The sequence below is a fragment of the Athene noctua genome, chromosome 6 (genome assembly GCF_965140245.1).
Source record: "Athene noctua chromosome 6, bAthNoc1.hap1.1, whole genome shotgun sequence".
Taxonomy (NCBI): domain Eukaryota; kingdom Metazoa; phylum Chordata; class Aves; order Strigiformes; family Strigidae; genus Athene; species Athene noctua.
The window spans coordinates 40,848,461-40,868,284 of record NC_134042.1 but is presented as its reverse complement, the minus strand read 5'-3'; the positions used below and the strand labels follow the sequence as shown (position 1 = coordinate 40,868,284).

The following is a 19,824-nucleotide window of genomic DNA, read 5'->3' as shown; positions in this document are numbered from 1 at the left end:
TACATGACAAAGCCCAGATCCCAAATCACCCAAGAAACTGGCAGCAACCAAATCAAATCCTACATTTGTACTAAGCATCTCAGCAGGCCTATGTACAGAGTGACAAAATCTCAACTCTAAAAGTACTACTTCTGGAGGAAGTTTGAAACCAGAAACAAAACACTTATACTAGAATCAGCCAGTATTTAGAGTGTGTATTCAGGGATGAGAGTTTATGTTTGCATCCCATGCACACACATTTGTACATACTTATTAACTACTTTATTTTTTAACAAAAGTTAAAATCTAAGTTAGGTCACAAGAAAAAAAGAATCAGTCATGTTAGTCAAATTTTTCATAGGTGAAATCACAGCTCAGGCTGGCACCACGATCTGCTTTTGCTCAGCTCTTTTCCCACAAACAGCATTTTGGGGCACAAATGACCTGGTTTAGGGAAGCTGCAGAGAGCCAACCCATGCCAGGGGCAAATTCCAGGCTTGGCCTAAATGGGTGTAATTCACATTCAGATCAGTTGAAGTTATGCCAGCCCGATCCAGCACTGGCCCAGCTCCTGCAGCTTTTCTCCTGAGCTTTGTTCCCAGCCCGTCACTGTAATGAGCGCAGGAACCCAGAATTTTGGCACAGAAGTGAGGCGAGGATGGCTCTGGCCATGCTGATCAATCACAAAGCTTTACATTGGACAGTTTCAATCAGTCACCAATTTACCGACTCTCAGCCTGATGAGGCCTGTGACAATCAGGAGCATTTGGGGATACATATTTAAGTTCCCAGAAATGAAAACATAGGGAGTTATTAATAGACGAATCTAAAAGCATCCCTGAGACTGTGTGAGGTCTCATCATCTGGCAACACTTTGCTATACCCACTGCTGGGAACATAATCATGTGGGTTGTCATCATGCACCCATCCTCAGCAGGAGCAGAACGAGCTCAGCCCTGCTTTGGGGCCAGCTCAGTCTCCACCAAAGGGGCAGCAGCATTTTAAACCCCCTCCAAGGCACTTGAAGAGGGAATGGCTGCCAGAGCCCAGGCACAGCCAGGACAGGGCTGGATTTTTTGCTTACCAGATCAGCTGTTTCCACCTTCCCTTGTGAAAGACAGGCTCTCTTTTCCTCTCTTCCCAGACAGAGTGAGGGAAAGCCTGGAGCCACCCTCTGGTTTAACAAGGTACATTAGGGAGCAGAGGGCCAGCGAGGATGCTCCTGTCCTGGGGGCAACGATAAAGGAGGATCTAGAACTTAACCTTGCTCTTCTTACCTTGGAGCAGAACCTGGCCAGGACTGGGGAATGGCTAAACCAGTCTCAACTTCATGTGTAGACCTTGTCCACATGTGAACCGGGCAGCTGGCCAGCACTTCTCACCACCACATCCAGCAGGGCCAGAGCATCAGGTAGGACTTGGCCGCACAAGCCAGGTTTTCAACACATTGCGCATCACTATTCAGCACAAGGAACAGAAATGCAATGTGCTTGTCCATTTGTTTTTATGTCCACTCCTCTATTCCTCCTCACCATGAGTTTACCTTGAAACTACAAGCACAAAAGACTTTCCAGTGCCGAGATAGCTGTTATGCAAATAGATGAGGCAGTAAAAGAGGATACTGTCCTTTTCCAATAATGTCTCTCAGGTCTCTGCTGTTGCTCTGTAAAGGTGGAGGTGTTGGCAGAGAGCAGCCTGGGGTACCTGCTGCTGGAAGGTGAAAGGCTAGAGAGGAAGGTGGTGTAGCCAGCTGATTCCTGGTCTGAGTGCTCAGTTCCTGGGTATGGCAGAGTGCTGGACACCTAGAGGTAAAATATTCTTATTTAAAGTAAAATATATTAAATAAATGAACAATTTAACCTTTATTTTTCCTTAGAAACCTGTAAGTTTTTTAGGCAAAACTTTTCTGAATATATTAAAATAGAGGTATTTCACATCTGTTCTATTTTCATCCTTTAGTTCGATCATCTGGCACCCTATTGTAAAGCTCTATTTCCAGAAGGTCTTTCTACTATAAGGCTGTTTCAAATAGCTTAAAATTAGTTAAATATTTATAAATGACCACATATTTATGTAAGGAGAGGGATTTTGTTAAATACACATTTAATAAGACAGAATATGAACTGGCTATGTTTTGGGATTTTGTTCATTTTTATGCTGTTTCTGCCCATTTATTTTATGAGCCTTGAGGACTGAAGGCTAAAATTGAGAGCTTGTAAGAGGTTATAAAAGAAAAGAACTGACATATTTTTCATGGCAGTTTGAATAGCCAGGTTGAAGAAAAGAAAACAGAAACAGTAATGCTTTTTAGTCACATTTTAGCCAATAGTTTTCAGCCAAAGGTAGAAATAAAACCACACAGAGAGCCCTTAGACCAAGCAGTACTTGCTCAGCCTGAGCTCAGCATCGTTTTTTCTCAGTGCTGGACTCAGGCATGGAGACTTTGTGTTTTTCTCATGGGCTTTTCCTCCCCTCATCCTCCTTTCTTCCATCAACCTCGGTGTTTGCAGAGGTGTCTCCCTCACAACTCCTCCTCACAACTCCAACTCTGCCTCTCAGGTTCCCCTTCTTAAATACACTGTCACAGAGGTGCAGTCACCACCACTAACTGGCCCAGCCTTGGCCAGAAGCAGGTCTGTGAGCCAGGGGAGCTTCGAGAAGTTTTTCACAGGGACCACCGCTGTAGCTTCCTCCCCTGCTACCAAAAACCCCACCACGCACAAACCCAACATAGGCACGCAAAAGAGAGGCTGTGAACAGCCACTAATTGCAGGCACCCAAGTGGAAAGCATCAAGACCAGAGTCACTGGGGTGCATGGCACTGTGACTCTTTCTGTATGTTTATAGCATCGCTCCTCCTAACATCTGTCAAAGCTGCAGGCATTTGGCACTTTTGTAAATCAGATTTTCAGGTCTTCAGCTTACGGGCCACCCGCAGTCAAACACAGATTTTCATAAACCAGGTCCCCGTGACCAGGATAGACTTGAGACCCAGTGAGCCAAAAGCTCAAAATTCTTCTGTGTGGTTGATTACACATCTCACATGCACCATTTCTGGCCTCTGGTTTTACAGCAAACATCTTGAAAGGAGAGGAAACAGCTGGTGAATAATTCATTGTGTACCCTCCCGGTTGTACTGCAGCCTCTCTGCTTGGTCACAGGCAGGGTTATCTGTACCACCACGAGCCATTCCCCCAATGCTGCTGGAAACAAAGGCTCCCTTTTTGTGGCTGTTTATCCAGAGGAGTAGCGAGGGATGCAGGAGGAAATGGGGAAATAGCAGTGGTTGGACCCAGCAAGGTCCCCCCTCAGCGAGCAGAGGTACCTCCAGGCAAGGAGGGCCTGGCAGTCACAGCCACATCCCAGGTTTATCTGCCAGCTCTGTTCCCCTCACCACTGTCCTCCAGACTTATAATGACCCATCCTCCCGTATCAGAAAGACTACTTCTGAACTTGGTAATGAAACTGAAGTTGTGAATATTGAAGAAATATTAAAATTAAAGGTTCATGAAAATTAAAGACTCAAGTAAATGAATGAGCACAGTTGGGGAAGAAGGCTCCAGGAACATTTTGGAGGGTAAAGAGCAGGGCTGGGCACTGCAGGATGTAATGGAGACAGGGACAGACTCCTGGTGGGAGCTGGGGCTGTGCCAAAAAGTTGAGCAGGTGTGCTCTTCTTTGAAATGTCCCACTGGCCAGGTACGTACCAGCACCCTCTATCTGGAGTTAGGCGGCACGGGGAGATGTGGCAACAGGGGCACTAGCTCCAGGGAATGCTTTTTGGGGGAACGTTCCAAGTGGTGACAAGCTGTTCCCCTGGACAGGGCTGCCAGCCAGGGTAACCACACTGCTCTTGTGCTGAGGACCCCAGCCACCATCTCACTTCCAGCTCATCCTGAACCAGTAGAAACTGATTATGCTTACTGCACCTCCCAGCCCATAACTCATATATATTAGTCAGTGACACCCTGCTATATATTTTGCCATCACTTTCAGTGCTTTAGATGTTGCCAGAGTCTGGCTTGGGGAATGTTTCTCCAATATGACTTTAGATGTAATTAAAAAAAGGACTCTTTTATCAGCTGGCTGCCCCAATTAGCCTGCAGCATGGATGGAGACCGAGGAGAGGTTTTGCAGGTGGTTTTTACAGAATTCCAGTAAAAAGCTGTTTCCTCTGACACCCAAGAATTTTCCTGTGGGAGCGAGCCAGGCACAGCCACGACACCAGACAGAGGGTTGCGTGCTCCATCTCCAGGCATGGCTGCTTCAGGCAGGGGGTGAGGGGAGATGGGCACAGAGCCTCGCAGCACCCCCCCAGCCTGAGGCCGTCCCCCTGTGAAAGGCCAGAGGAGCAGCCTATTCCCAGACCCCCACCGCCGGCCAACGCTGCTCTTTGTGAGCTGCACAGATGCAGCAGGAAGGAGAACACTGGTCGAATCCTGACAGACCTTATACTAATTCACCAAAGAGCATTTTAGACCATACACAGACACTTAATCTAGTGGGAGAGACAGCAGCGAACATGACGTTTAATTATGGGAAAGAAAAACGAAGTCTTTTACCCTGCATTTGGCATTCTCCCAACACACAGAGTTAATTGTTAGGAGGGTATATTAGAAGGCAATGAAGGAGAAGATTGAAAACCCTGATTATGCCAAGGTCCTGAAAATGCTGAATTTATTGAATTTCACATGAGAAAACACAGGCTGTGCCATGCTGAGGGCTGTGCCAGCAGCCAGCTAAGAGCTCAGGAGGTCTGTATGTGCATGTTAGAGGGGGACAAAGCACTCCAACCGCTTTGTGAGCACCTGCCAACTGCTGGCCAATACCCACTGCATCTTTAAAATAGGGCAGGTCGATATGCTGGGGTAAGTGCCCCTGAAGCATGGGCAGACCTTGTTGTAGGTAATGCACAAAGTGAGCACATTCTTCAGGAGCTCAATTTTCCTTTTGAAAAGGATTTAACCAGGTAAAGCTGGAAAGGACAATTCAGCTGTGACCTCTGTGTAAGATATTCAGATGCATTTGCCTAAATTCGGCAAGGGTCTGCAGCAATAGCAAGCCCAAACTGCTTCAGGAAGCACTGGCACGGATGCCCATGAGAGAACAAGAGCCGCGGGACTGGATCACATGGAGGTTCATCAGTCCAGGGTGCACCCGAAAGAGGGAGTACCACAAGAACAGAGAATCAACAAAAACAGTTCCCCCAAAAAAACCCCACTGCCTCCAACAGTTTGATTCTTAGGCATGTGCTTGTGCTGCAGTATAGACTTAGCAACCCTCAACATGTTTTCCCATTAATTTTCTCAGCTGTTCCTTGAACCACATACAGTTTTAGCTCCTTTTTTGTTCGTGCCTGGTCACAGGTGAGGGGAAAACTGCATCTGGAGCTGACCTGTGGATTTAGTCATTATATCACAATCCTTGGTCTAACGCATCTCTCTGGGAAACTCTCCCGGTTGAGTCACACGAAGAAGAAAAGTGCCAATAATTGCCGATCCCTTCATGCCATTAACAACCCTATCTGTGTTTGCCAAGGTCAGTAGAATTGACTCTGGATTTTAGTGGAGCAAGTTGCTTTTTTTTCTGCCAGGTTTTTGTTTATTTTAACATGAAAATTCACACCGATAAATGAGACCCAGATCGTGTTATACCTGCAGTAGCTATAGATGTACTGCAGGGGGTAACCTTTGGCTGCTGATACATTCGCTGCTGAGGCAAGGCAAGTTGGAAGAGACACAAGTCAGCTTCGGCCAAGAGGAAACTCCGGTGGCAGGAACCCTGGTGATTTGTACCGTGGTCCCAATTTAATTACAGCAAGCGTCTGGTTTTCCCAGTTTTAAGTAGCTTAGGAAAAAGAGCCCTAAAAATAAAATAATCTAAAAAAAAATCTGACATTTGAGGTAAAGTAGCTAAAACTATTATTTTGTTTCTCTCAGATTTTGTGCCTTACCAATGTCACTGGAGATACCCAAACTGAACACGAGTCTGCCTCACAGACACAGAGCCAGGCCGTCACTGCAGAGAGGGAAGTCCAGCAGGAAATATTATTTTGTAGCTCCTAATGAAGTACAGTAAACTGGAGGCAACCTAAAAGGCTTATGTGACAGAGCAACTCACTTTTAACACCGGCAGACAAGTAGGTGTCCCAGTTCAGCAAGCACTTGGCTTGCACTGAGCTTTAAAGTGAGCCCTGGCAGCTTCATGGGAGTTATGCTAAACGCTAAGCCAGGCCCCAGGCTGCTGCTCTGGGCGGCCATCGAGGCCATGCATCCCTCAGGACTGGCCTGAGGATGCTGCACACACCTCCCAAGATGGGGAGCTAAGGCAAGGCAGCGCAACACCTTGCATCTACTCATTAATGGAGATCTCAGGGTGAAGTTCTGCTGAGCTGAAAAAAATTATAAAAAACTGATGGCAGGTCTGTCCCCAGCAGCCAAATTCACTTTGGTTTTGGCTTTGATTTATCAGAGGTCTGCCCCAGCTAGCGCTCAGCAGCAGGCAGTCGCCAGGCCGTGCTCACGGGGCTGGCGGTGGGCAGGAGCTCCTCTGCCAGTGCAGCGCAGGGCCCGTGGGCAGAGCTGGGCTGGGCAGAGCCAGGCTGGGCCGGTGGCCGGGGGACCTGCTGAGAGGAGAAACCCAGGAGCTCTGGCTCAGCCCGCCAGCACTCAGCTCTGCCTGCCTCACGCTTGCAGCCTCTGCCACTTGTGATAACAGCATTCAGGTAAATAATTAAGTTGGGCTTTTTTTTTTTTTTTTTTTTAAGGAGTCAAGACTAAATCTCTTAATTAAAATGGCCAATATGCAGTTAAAAAATTGACTTTAACATCTTCCACTGTTTTTTTAATACTTGGCCCTCTCTGTGAGATATTTTTTGGTAAAGCAATTTTCCCCTTTAAGCCCTACAAACGTTTTCTTCCAAGGAGCTCTTCAGGGTAGGGGCTGACTGATCAGAGTGTTGTTCCGCAGGGCCATTTCCAGCGCTGCTCAGTAATGCTCTAGGAGACCTGGCAATAATTCACCCAGAAGCTCTGCATGTCCTCAGTCACATCGGATTTTCAAGAAACATGTCAGCGGGGAACTGCACGCCAGGTGCCCGCTGCCCTGCCCGGGTTAGCAGGAGGAATGTGTGAGCCCACACCTACAGGCAGATCACACAAGTGGAAATGAAGGTTACAAAAGTGCCAAAACCAGACAGCAGTGAAATATGGGTGAGCAGATTCCTCCTTTTGCAAGGACTGATTTGAATTGTTTGCCTTTAGTTTGCAGCAACAACCATGCCTCAGATCCCTGTTGCCCTACCAATCCAGAGAAACTGGGGAAGGCCTCTGCACGTAAGGAAGAAGGAAAGGTCTCAAGACAGCATGGGCTCACCAGTGGAAAAGCAGTGAAACAAACCCAGGCCTCACTGCAAAAGAAAGGGGAAAAATAAATTTTAAAAATTAACAAAACCAAAAAATATTTTTTTAAATTGGAAAAAAAGAAAGGCATTTTTTAAAATTTCAGAACAAAGCCACCTCATCTACAACACTTTTAAAATGAAAGTCAAACTGAAGATTGAAAGACCGGCCTGTGCAAGAGGCACATTTTCTTGTTCCCTGCACAGGCAGAGAGTGGTTTCAATTCATCATCAGTGGCTGAGCTGTTGCACAATAAAACTCACTGATGAATGAGCTACTCTAAAAGCAACGGAGCTTTGTCCTCTTTGCAGCTCAGCTTCTCCAGTGTTTCTAGAATGTTTGTTTGTAAGTGGGAAATAGCCAACAGGCCTTTGCAGAAATGAAAGCAGTTGAGGCTCCAGCTTTGGGAAGTTACCCATAGCGTCAGGCAGACGGAGCTGGAGAAGCCCCGTGAGAGCAGGGGCTGGAAGGCAGCAGAGCACGGTGGATGCATCTCAATCCTCACCATTGCAGGTGACCTGAGGAGTTCAGCTCCTGATGTCTGATTCAGCCCACTGGAGCCCTGAGAGCAAGCCTGAATCTCGCATCTTGCTGCTCTGAACTCCGCTCACCTCTTCCCACTGCACCATCCTTACTCTTCTGCCACAGAAATCCAACCCTCAGACAGACTTACACTTTGAGAGCACAAACCAAGCATCAGAGAGCCAGTCCCTTCTTCCCTAGATGACAAAAAGCTGAAAGCAGCAGTACCAAGAAGGCTTCATTGCCTTTAGCTCTCCACAGGCTGTTAACTCTGAAACCTAGTGACGGTGCTACAACAGCAGCCACCCATGGGTTGCTTCCAGGGACTGTTGCAGTGGGTTACCAGCTGCAGAGGGCTTGTGCCACCATCCATGCTCCTTCCATGAAGCCACAGCCACTTGGAGGAAGCATCCAGCTTACCCCAAATGCTTGCCATGGCATAGCCACTGCAGTACACCAGAGACTGAAAACCTAGAAGCTCACCTCTGATGTAGGACAAACCACACAGCACAACCTTGTCTTACTCACCAAGAACAGCCCAGGCATCGGGAACAACAGATCAGCACCCTCAGGGAGCCCACAGATGCCAGCAGCAACTTAAGAAAAGCTGCTTTTATTCCATACAAGCAAGAAAAGACCTTGAACTCTTATCAGGAACTTATCACCAGGACAACAGAGAAAGGTGCTTGAACCCTGTCCAAAATGTTTTTCTTTCTGCTTCACAGAACACATAAATTGCAAGAGCAGACTGTCTCTAAGAGCACTTGTGCCTCAGAGACAGCCACAAGATTTCCAGAGTAAAATATGAAATCTTATGTTTCTTGTGGTCTAAACACAATCACAAGTATAAGGGATCGCAAATGCTGACACCATTTAAAAAAACCACAACAGCATTCCCTCTCCCAAGCACAGGCATTACTCCAAGACCTACACACCTTTATCACACTATACTGATGTATCAGCCCAGACCCACTTTCCTCAGCAGTTTAAACTGAAACACCTGGCTGCAAACGGGGACCAGGCACTTCCTATTCTGTTATCCCTGGTTTAGGAGCAAAAGAGTGTGGCTAAAGGCTGGCAACAACAAAGCAGAGATGTAAAGAGAGGAGCCCGAGTATTTTTTCTGTCTCCTGAAATGCTTCTTAGCATGACCTACGGAACTCTGGAAAGTGTCATTATTATACACATTTCTAGCCCTTGGAGCTGTAACTCACCTTTCCTCCTGCTTGTGTTACCTGCCTTCCTACTTGATTCAGTAAAAATTCCCATGTTATTGAAGTGAAATTCCCACCCTCATTTTTGGGCACTTCAGGAGATGCTGCTGTACCCAGTTCTGGGTGAGCTGCCAAACAGCAGCTCTCCCAAGAGCCCATCAAACAGCCCTCGTCTGCAACGGACCCCGTTGGTGGGGAAGGGGTGCACAGATGGGCTGCGTGGCCCTGCCCAGCCCCCACAGCGTGCCATGCTCCACAGCCCCAGCAGCACTAGGGTGTGGGAAACACCTGAAGGAGCCTAGGACCTTGTCCAAGGGCATTTCACACATTTCTGCAATAAAAAAAAAACCCTCGTGTGCTCCAAACACGCTGTTCATGTCAATGGTGGCTGCTGCTCCAGCCCCACCATGAGCAGTCCTGCGGCCGAGATGGAAGACGATGGTGAGCCCAGTGAGGCTATCCCAGTCCTGATATCTAAGCAGGACTACAGGAGAGGTCCAGGGAGCAGAGAGGAGGGGGAGCAGACTGCCAGAACCTCTGTGCAGCTCAGGTGGCAGCAGGGAGCAAGCCGGCCTTTCTGCTGTGCTTAGCAGCCGGGCTCGGGTGTTTTTTAGCCTCACTATTTATACCTGGCTTGTTTTTATCATGCATCTCATCTCCCCGTTGCTTTACATCATCTTTTTAGCCCTTTTTTACTTCTGTTTTCTGGGCTGGAGACATCACAAGATGCTGGCAACAGCTTGGAAACATCAGCCCTTCTATTTCCCTAAATTGCATGTACGGGAGCAGAGGGAAATCCTGGTGAGGGGAGCTGTACCCTAATCCCCCAGCCACTTCATAAACCATGAAAATACACTCTTATGGACAAATCTGATCAGGCAGCTACAATAATTTCAGTGCAAAAGCATTGCTTCCAAAGGGAGAATTGCATAAAATGATTCTAGTGCTGAATCCAGCAGGTAAAAGTCATTGCCACCCTGATTTTAGGCACCTTTATATGCACAAAATTATCTTATTGCCTCTACATAGGGGATAGCTACTGAAGTAGAAAAAGAAAAAGCAAACTAAAAAACCCTACTGTGAACTCACAATGGCCTAACCTCCTGACTGTACTTGGGTTTGAAAATTTCATTAGAAACTAATTACAGAGAAACCGGAAATACTACAGAGGCCTCATCACCAGACCCGGGAGGTTTTCTTGGCAGCAGAGCAGCTTTAGGCAGCACTAGAAGACTTCTGACTATTTTTTTACAAAGCGAAAGGGAAAGACAGACTCTTTCTAAACACCACTTTACAGCAAAAAGGCTTTTGACTGATAATCCAATCTTTTTCAGAAAAAAAACCCAGGCTTCCTATTGGGATGTATGCGACAGATGAACATCTGTCTATTGAGCCTGCAGTTGCCGTTAGAGTTAACTGCAGTAACGTAGCCGCTTCCCACCAAAGGAAGCTCATGACAGAGCTGCCCTCTTTCCTCATCCCTGTTTGTTATTTCAACAGACCCAGCAGCAGCCAAGAGTGGAGAGAACGAACAAATGGGAATAAAAATAAGTCCTCAAAGACATGTGAGGCGTTAGCCAATTTTTTTTTTTTAATCTTTCTGCTTGGCCTTATATCTATTGTGTTATACAGTTCAAATGGCAGAGGGATTTATTACAGCAAAACCAGATCAAATACAACCCTTGGTTAGGCCTTATACTGTGTGTACCTGCTTCCAAAGAAAAAGTGACGTTGCTGCTTTGCTTTGTCTTAGCTAGAAGAAGATTGTCCTGCAATGAGCTACAAGGTCAGAACAGTTCCACTCTGAACAGCGGGGTCCGAACAGCCACACTCACCACCAAAATTACATATACACTAATCACAGGTGAACTCACGTCGTTTAGGGCTGATGGTTGAATAGGTCATTCCTCTGTCACAGACCCAAGCTCACATCCCAGCTATAAATGCCTTGAGGAAAAAACCAGGATGGTTAGTGTAATGCTCCCTGCAGCAACCCGAGCATCTCCACGGTGATGCTGCTGCAGTGGGAAGATGTCTCTCTGCATTGCTTTGAAGAGGCTCCGTCCCCCCCACACCTCATCTAGAGAAGGGGATCTACACAGCCCTGACAAGTACAGCCTGCTCCAGAAACCAGGAACCTGTGAACGTTCGGCTCACACTATGTACCTACGCATCCCTCGGCTTTATGCAGAGCCATCTCAGCATCCCCAGCAGCATGCCCTGGAATTAGGGTGCTGCTGCACCGGCAGTCCTGGGGCCCTAGAGCCCAGAGAACTACAGGTTTCATTCAAGCCAGTTATAGCACATTATAAATAGAGGATCCTGCTTGTTTTGGAACTGGCAAATAGCGAGTGGCAGGTTCTGCTTCTGCAAATAGCCTGGGGAGCTGGTAAGGCCAGGCTCATGTCAGCTGGCCTGAGAAGTGCTGGGATTTTTGACATTGCCAGGGAGCAAGGAGGTGCCCCCCACCCTGGCCAGAAACAGGGGTGGACAAGCCTGGGTGCCGATCATCAGTGGAGTCAGGCTCTGCTTTAGAAAAGAATTTATAAGGAAAATGGAGCTTTCATCCTACACCTTCCTCCACTCTTTTAAGTCAGCAGACCCTAATAATGTTAGATATACTTTCATAGACAGATACTTTTGTAATGATTTTAGGCATGTTCACAATATATGATAAAAACAGCAGGCAACTCATTGGCTCATTACCAATTCTTAGGGAGCCAGAGGACAACAAAGTCACACTAAATTCAGTCAGGCACCTGCTCAGAGCAACTCCCAGCGGAGAAGACATCCCAGTCTCTAGTTGTAAAACACTGCTTTTTTTTTTTTTTTTAACCTTGGAATATTATTGATTACTTTTTTTGGGTGTGGTAAGAGAAATGCCAAGTGTGATGTCAGAGGCAGCAGTACATGGCACAACTGCTCTTTCCAAAAGCAGAGCATTGAATGCCAACCCAAGCAGCAGCTGGATATTGCATGATAACAGAGCCAAGCTACACTGTGCACATTTGGGGCAGGGGAGGCAAAGGTTTGACCCCTCAAGCCCCTGGGGTTTGCTCTGCCAAGGCCAGGTTGCTATATCAGTATGATAAGGGTAATCCTGTTAGGCAAACACATCAAACAAATAGTCATTCCTGATTGCAGACCTTGTCCAGGCAAATCTAACCCTGGGTTAAAAATGCGCTGAGTGCACAGTCCTGTGGCACAGCACACTAGGGGCTGAGCGAGGGATACATGGGGTTTTCTGTGCCCTAGGACCCCAGTGCAGGCACTCTCTGAGGCTCAGGCTAATGCCTGGAAGTGTCTAAAAATTGCAACAGAGTAAGTTCCCTCTCTCCTTCACTTCTTGTGTGGAAGAGGACAGATGACTCTTATGTCAGGCTGTTTTGCTTCTATATTTATGTCCTGCCTTAGGCTCACAATGTTCAGCTCAGATGCAATCCAGTCTGGTCGTATTAATACATCTGGGAAAATATTTTTAACAACCAACATCAAGCTGAAGGCCAAAATCATCTACAGGCACCAGAAGCTCTCTGACCCCTCTCATCCACTTGCTTACGAAACAGAAAGGCTCCCCAAAAGGTACTTCTTTTGTCTTTTAAGGGAGAAGCACACTTTTCAGCATCCCCCTGTAACACACTGGATCAAATTTAATCTCTGCTGCAGCTCTGTTTCAAAAGGATGAATGTGGCTCATATATTACAGGTGCCAAATTCAAAGCTTAATGAGGGGTGGCCCGCGAACCAAGCCAAAATAAAGAGAACATTGATGATAGCCTGTGACCACTCCTGAGGGCCTGTGAGATAGCTCCAGCTGAAGGACCTTAGCACCTGACTGCCCACCTCAGTTCTACCAGACCACTTCTCTCTGTCAAAGAACCAGAATAAAAAATAAGTTTCAAAGCCTTAAAACTTGGGTTATCCCACCAGTGGACACGGACAACGTCAACAGATCTGTGATGCCAGTTAAGCCATTTATTCAGCCTCACGTCAGCCAGGACTGATGTTTGACAATGGTCAACCCTCATTTTATGTAGTTCCTCCAGAGCCAGTGGACAGATTTCCTTTCAAAAACAAAGTATTTCAGAGCTTCACTTGGGCTCCCAAGCATCATTTGGGATGCAGATTTTTGGAAGGGTGTCACAATCACTCAGCAGCAGCCAGGAAACAAGAGTAACAAGCAAAGACTTGTTTGCTTTGCTGTTTCCAAAGCAGATTTTCTTCCATGCTGTGTGTCAGGATGAAGCTGACCCTATTACACAGCAGAGAAAGCAAAGCAGCCAGAGTTATGGGCAGCTCAGGCTCGATGTGCAATGATGATTCATACAAAGTCAGGCAAGTAAAGAATGACTGTAATACAAAAGAAGACTGAGAAGGAAGAAGAGGTGGGTGCTGAGTGAGACAGTGCAGGGGTGAGTGGTGAGAATAGGGGTCAAGGCCACAACTCCTCCCCTGGTAGGAGTGATGTTGTCTGATGGTTTCAGCAAGGGAGCCAGGAGCAATGCCCAAACCCAGACCCCTGCTGACGCTCTGTGGCATCTTCAGCAGTCTTGTTTCTCAAGTGAAAATATTTTCCCACTTCCTAGGAAAACTTCTGTGTCTTTTTTTCCAAAGTGATTCAAGATTCTGAAATGAAAGGACAGAGTGATTTGTAACAGCCACTTGCAACGATGCCCCGCTGAAAAATGGAGATGGGCAAAACAGGCACACAAAGGGCACGTACCCAGTGGACATTACAGACTCGAGGTGGTTGCAGGAGAGGGATGCTTTCCTCTCCGCATCTGATGTCCAACATACATTCATGGTGAGTTGCCCTCACCACCACGCAGGGAGGAGACATGCCCTTCTCTTTCTCGGGGAGGGAAAGGACAGTCCCCGGGCAGCCTTCCTTTGGCTGTCTTCCCATCCCTGGTCCTGCAGGCAGCCAAGGGCCCTGCTGCCTGCTTCCTGGCCGGGTGCTCTGGAGATGACAGAAATAAGGATAAGTTCCTCATGTGGGGAAGCAGCAGCAGCAGCAGAGGAAAGGAAACAGAAAGTTTTCTGGAGAAAATGTTTATCTAAGGCTTCCACGAGGTGTCAGCAACAGCTATTATTCATCACGACTAAACAGAGCTGCCTGGGACTGCCAACGCCTCTTCGCCTGGCGAGTCCTCACCAAACAAGTCCGGTCTAGTGACTGCCAGCAGCTCTGTCGCCTTCTCTGCCTGCAGGCCAGCACCAGACGACCAGTCTCTGTTCCCTGTCTAACACAGCAGAGCGGAGGCGTCCCCACACAGAGCCAGGACCCCAAGGACCAAACCGATATACTTGCATATTATCCCTGACCTAAAGATCTTGCTCACTGGCTAAAATGGGATGGTCGAAGCGGTGTTACTGCACCCCTTCTGCAGACAGAATGCTGGTGGCACAGCGAGATTAAACTGGAGGTCAGGGATGTACCCGCAGCGGGAGGGGGACATACAGCGTGTATATTCCAGCCCAGCACCCCTGCTGCAAACCCCTGAGTCTCCTCATTATTACTTTTCTCTGAAGATTTTAGCTAAACAGGACATTAGGCATTTCTATCTGACTTTTGACGAAGACCCCTGAGACAGAGGCTTAAAGCAAAGCAGCAGCTCTGCTCCTCCAGCCCATCACAGGTCTGGGGCTGTTGTCCAAACTCTGCCGACCTTTGGACCTGAGCCTGCTTTTGAGAGAGGAGACTGGTAAATGTTCAGAGCGAAACCCACACACAAAATCCTTGCAAGGACTGTTGTAAAACCTGTATCTTTCAGCCCTTCTCAAAAATGAGGGATGTACTCTACCAATCCTTCATCTCATGCTCAAAACCAGTGCTAAACATTAACTATGCTTAGTGTTCTCATTGATACTGCCTGTTTTCCTATTGCTTTTAATTACACCCACAATCATATCCATTAAGTCAATATGATCACACCCTCAGTTTAATGAAAACAGGAAACAAATGACGTCTGTTACGAGAAATGGCAGAGCTTTTCCCTTCATCCCATTATATGTCCAAGGTTTCAGTAGTGTTAAGCGGGTTTTAGTTGGTCCCTGGCTGAAGAAATGGAGAAAAGAAAGGATCAACATCCTGAAGGAGGGTGAAGAAAAAAATAGATCTGAGACCACACGTCACATTACTCGGATGTGGTCGCACCAATGGAGTAATCTTTGTCATGTGCCAAGGAACCTGTGATAAGCCCTCTCATAGTCGGATCAGTAATAAGATCAGTTACTTAATTCAAAGTGATTAAAACCAGGCTGGACTGCAAACAAGCAAGTCATGTCCATGGGTCTGCACGTAAAATATATATCACAAAATTAAAAACTTTCTGGACTGTTATGTTTCATCCCTAGAGCTGGGCATGCTATAAACAGTTTGGGAGGCAAATGTAATACTTTTTCTCCAGCGCAGCCCACAAACAGGCTGCCTTTCCTACAGGCAGGCTCCTGATTCAAATATATGTGACAAATACATTTTGCAATCAGGAGCCAGCTCCTGGGTTACTCACCAGTTGCAAGACCACAAGGACTCCACACGCTCTGGCCTACTTTTAAGCCAGTGCTGGGGACCAAAGCACCCTATGGTTGTAGCTGGTCCCCCCCACCTCCACAGGAGAACTTGACCCGAGAAAGACATTCATTTCTTAGGCAAAAGCCAATTTGGCTTTGTGACCATGCTCATCCTTTGGGCTCTGACACCACTTCTCTTACCCAGGTTTGTGCGAAAGATGAGTAGAAAGGGCTGAGCAACTTGGCTCGTCACCATGCTGGACGTCTAAATCGATGACAATGTCCTGGTGACAGCAGGGAAAGCGTTTGGGATTCATGGTCGGGCAGGGCCATCTCCCGGAGCAGGCAGCACGTGGAGGTGCGGTGCGTGCTGCTGCCATCAGCAGCAGGTGAGTGAGGCTGTGCTGGACAGAGAGGAAGGGCTATAGAATTAGCTATTTTTAAATAATTTATTTTGATCCTGTGCTTTGGTACAAATTATCCCGTGCCTGCAGTAATAGAATGCGATTGACAGGCGAGTGCCCCAGCAATAGCAGGGAGTGGTGGAGGCGGTTGCCTTTAATGAGTTTTCAGCTGGAATCAGACATGAGCTATGAAAGAGGATTTTCCATGCCGTGGCTGACATCCGAGACGCCAGAAGCTGTGGTGGATCCGTGGGGATCCTCGGATGACGAGTCAAGCTGACAAACACTGGACGTAATTCTCTCTGGCAAAGCAGCTCAGCGCACATTACCCTGAATTCTCTTCACTCAGATGCGGTCACCAAGAGTTTCTGTGTGTGACAGTGGCATGAAGTATCCTGCCCAACTCACACACCTGCCTGCATCCCTTTGCATGGACCTCCGGGTTTTGGTGTGAGCATCACGTGGCAGGGAAGAAGTTACAAAGCAAAGAGAGCACAGTTTAAGCATTGTTTCCCTGGCTGAATGGTGGTTCAGAAGAGGCACAACAAAGGGAGCGGTTGTTCCTCACCAGCTTCATTCTCACTGGGGTCAAGGGCAGGGTTGGCAGTGTGCCGTGGGCTTCCTCCCCACCACCCCAAGCAGCTTCACAGGGAGGGCTGCAAGGAAGCGGGGACATTTCAGCAGATGCCTGCGACCGCCCCGGTGTGCACGCACGCATGTCGTGCTGGGACGCACAGAAAGCGTCGCTCATTCCAGCAGCACTCAGCAGAAGCTGCGCTCCCGCACTGCTGAGGGGAAGGCTGGGGAACCCCAGGGGTGGAGAAACCAAAGCGGTCGACCATGAACATGACAGTGACCAGCATCACCCACCCGCAGAGTCTGATCGCACCCTCCTGATGGAGAGGGCGATGGCTGCAAGCAGGGAGACGCTGGGGGTAAAACACCTAGTGGGAAAGAGGGAAATGCTCTGAACCCACTTGAGGGGGTTAAGGATGGAACAGTTCCCAGGATTTGCTGTCCATAAGGAGGCCTTATGAGGGCGCAGACCTCAGTAATGACAGTACTTGTTCTCCCAGCACGTAGCTGTTACCTGTACACGCACATTTTAGGGGCACGGGGCTGCAGGCGCCCCAAGGGGGAATCCCTGGTGCAGGGCTGCCGGCGGGGCCCAGCTCACCCCGCGCCACAACCAACTCCTTGCTCCTCTGTAGCCAAAGCCTGACGGGTGACTCTCAGTGGGAAGGGCTGCAGGCAAATGTCTCTATCTGGGAGAGAAGCGAGAGCCACGAGTTTTGCAGCAAGCACATGTGCGCACACACGTGGGAGCCCGCAGCCGGCTGAAGGGTGTGGGCAGGGGCGAGCTGCAGAGCCTGGCGTGGGGCAGGCTGGGCCCGGCCAGGGCAGGCAGGGAGGTGTGACACCGCCTGCCCAGGGCGCTGCCTGCCTGCAGCCTCCAGGAGCCCAGGTGTCGCAAAGCCCCTGTGTGCTGGTCTCCCTGTGCCCCCAGGACCCCACGTGTCCAGGTCCCTGTGTGCCCCAGACCCCACAGGCTCAGGACCCCATGCCCCCGGGACCCTGTGCTCTCTGCACCCCATACCCCCAGGACCCCATGTGCCCTGACCCCAAGTGCCCTGGACTCCATACCCCCAGGCTGCCACGCCCCCTGGGCACCATGACCCCGGGACGCTAGAACCCCTGGATATCATGGCCCAAGGACCCCATATCCCCTGAATCCCACGTCCCCAGGACCCCATATCCCCTGAATCCCACGTCCCCAGGACCCCATGGCCTCGGGACTCCACCTCTGGATCCCGCGTCCCCATGGCCCCACACCCCCTGGATCCCACATCCCCAGGACCCCCTGACCTTGGGAGCCCACACTTGCGGGATCTCACGTTCCTGTGGCCTCACGGCCCCTGCCCCCCCCCACCCCCCGGATCCCACATCCCCATCCATGCCCCCACAGCTCCTGCGACCCCACGCCCCTGGACCCCACATTCCCGTGCCCCCCACACCCCCTGGGTCCCACGTCCCCGGGCCCCTGCGACCCCGGGCCCCCGCCGGGCCCCGGCCCCCCGCCCGCGGCAGCGCCCGCCCCGCCCCCGCCGGGGCTCCGCGCCCGCAGCCAAGTTTCGTGGAACTTCGCCTCCCGTGACGCACGCGCCGGTGCCGGGCCGCGGCCTCCCGGCGCAGCCAATGGGCGCCCGGGGCCGCCGGGGCCGCGGCCAATCGGCGGCGGCTGGACAGTTCCCGGGTCCTGACCGACCTTCGCCGCCCGGGGCGGGGGTGGGGATAAAAGGGCCCCGCGGCGCCGCGCCGCGCTCCCCGCCCCTCCACTGCGGCAGCGGCCGGCGGCACCGCGGGCTCAGCCGGGAGGTGAGCGCCGGGCGGCGGCGGGGGGGGAGCCGCCGGGAGCGGGGCAACGCCGGGAGCGGGGCGGCGGGGGAGGGCTCGCCGTGCCCCGGGGACGCGGGCGTCCTGTGCGCTGAGTGGGGGCCGTTCCCCGTACCGGGCTCCGGGGGGAAGGGAGCTCCCCCGCGCCGGCGGTGGGTGTCCCCCGGCACCGCGCCGTTGTCCGGCGCACCGGGGGCCGCGGCTCGCTGGCGGAGGGAGGGGGAGGCGGGCGCAGCTCGGGGAGCCCCGGCCGCCCGATACCGACCGTCCTTCCGCTCCCGCAGGACCGGGCTCGATGCGGCCTCTGCGCGCCGGTGTGGGAGGCAGCCCCCGGCGGAGCCCGGCCGCCCGCCATGCCCTGGAGCGTCCGGTGGGTCGGCGGCCACGGCGCCCAGTCCCAGAAGCAGTGCAAGAAATCCTCCTTCGCCTTCTACCAGGCAGTGAGGGACCTGCTGCCCGTCTGGTTCCTGGAGGACATGCGGACCATGGAGGTCTTCCACTGGGAGGACGGGGGCAAGGTGAGCGCGTACTCGCCCTCGGAGGCCCTACTCTACGCGCTGGTGCACGACCACCAGCCCTACGCCCGGCACCTGCTGACTAAGTTCCCCCAGAGCGCCCTGGCCGTGCCCAGCCAAAACTTCAGCTGCTGCCAGTCCTCGGCCCCGCACCTGGCCATGGCCGTCCGCTACAACCGGGCCCGCATCCTCTTCCGAATCCTCAAGGCCATCCAAGCCTTCCCGCCGAGCGACAGAGCCGGCCACCTGGACCGCCGGGGCTGCAGCCGCGTGGAGGGCGGCAAGACGGCCTTGCACGTGGCCTGCGAACTGGTGCGGCCCGAGTGCTTGCTCCTGCTGCTCGGGCATGGCGCGTCGCCCTGCTTGCAGGACAGTGCCGGGAATACCCCTCTCGACACCTTGCTGGAGCAGATTTCCCACACGCCGGCAGCTAACATGCGTGCCAAGCTCCTCTGCCTTGACTGCCTCTTCTTCTTCGTGCCTCAGGACCTCCAGTTCTCAATGAAACAGCAGCTGTTGGACAACCGGCAGCAGTGGCAGGACCTCCTGGGGGAGAACAGGTTCCAGTGCCTGGTGGGCTTGGCTCCCCCGTCGCTGTTTGTCGGAGCCATGCGTGTCTTGATCAGGACCATTTCACCTGAGCATTTCCCAGAGGCTCTGGATGATCTGCCTCTGCCTCATTTTCTAAAGCCTTTGGACTTGAAACTGGAGAGCTAGAGGGGTGGTATGAGCCTCCTGCTCACCTGACAGAAATAGACTGTTGTGCTAAAAATGCATCAGTACATGAAGCTGCTAATGCGGTGGCCAAGTATCTGTTTTAATTAGAACTGTATTTTTTAAAGGAATTGTATCAGGCACTTTACAATATATTTTATTTAAAGATC

At 50.6% G+C, this 19,824-nt stretch overlaps 1 protein-coding gene across 1 annotated transcript; it reads left to right on the top strand.

Annotated features, from left to right (window-relative positions):
• The first annotated feature begins 18,298 nt into the window (after window positions 1–18,298).
• ANKRD9 (ankyrin repeat domain 9) lies at window positions 18,299–19,824 on the top strand. Its single transcript, XM_074909300.1, has 2 exons — window positions 18,299–18,407; window positions 18,710–19,824. The coding sequence occupies exon 2, from the start codon at window positions 18,779–18,781 to the stop codon at window positions 19,655–19,657; it is 879 nt and encodes a 292-aa protein (XP_074765401.1). The 5' UTR covers window positions 18,299–18,407; window positions 18,710–18,778; the 3' UTR covers window positions 19,658–19,824.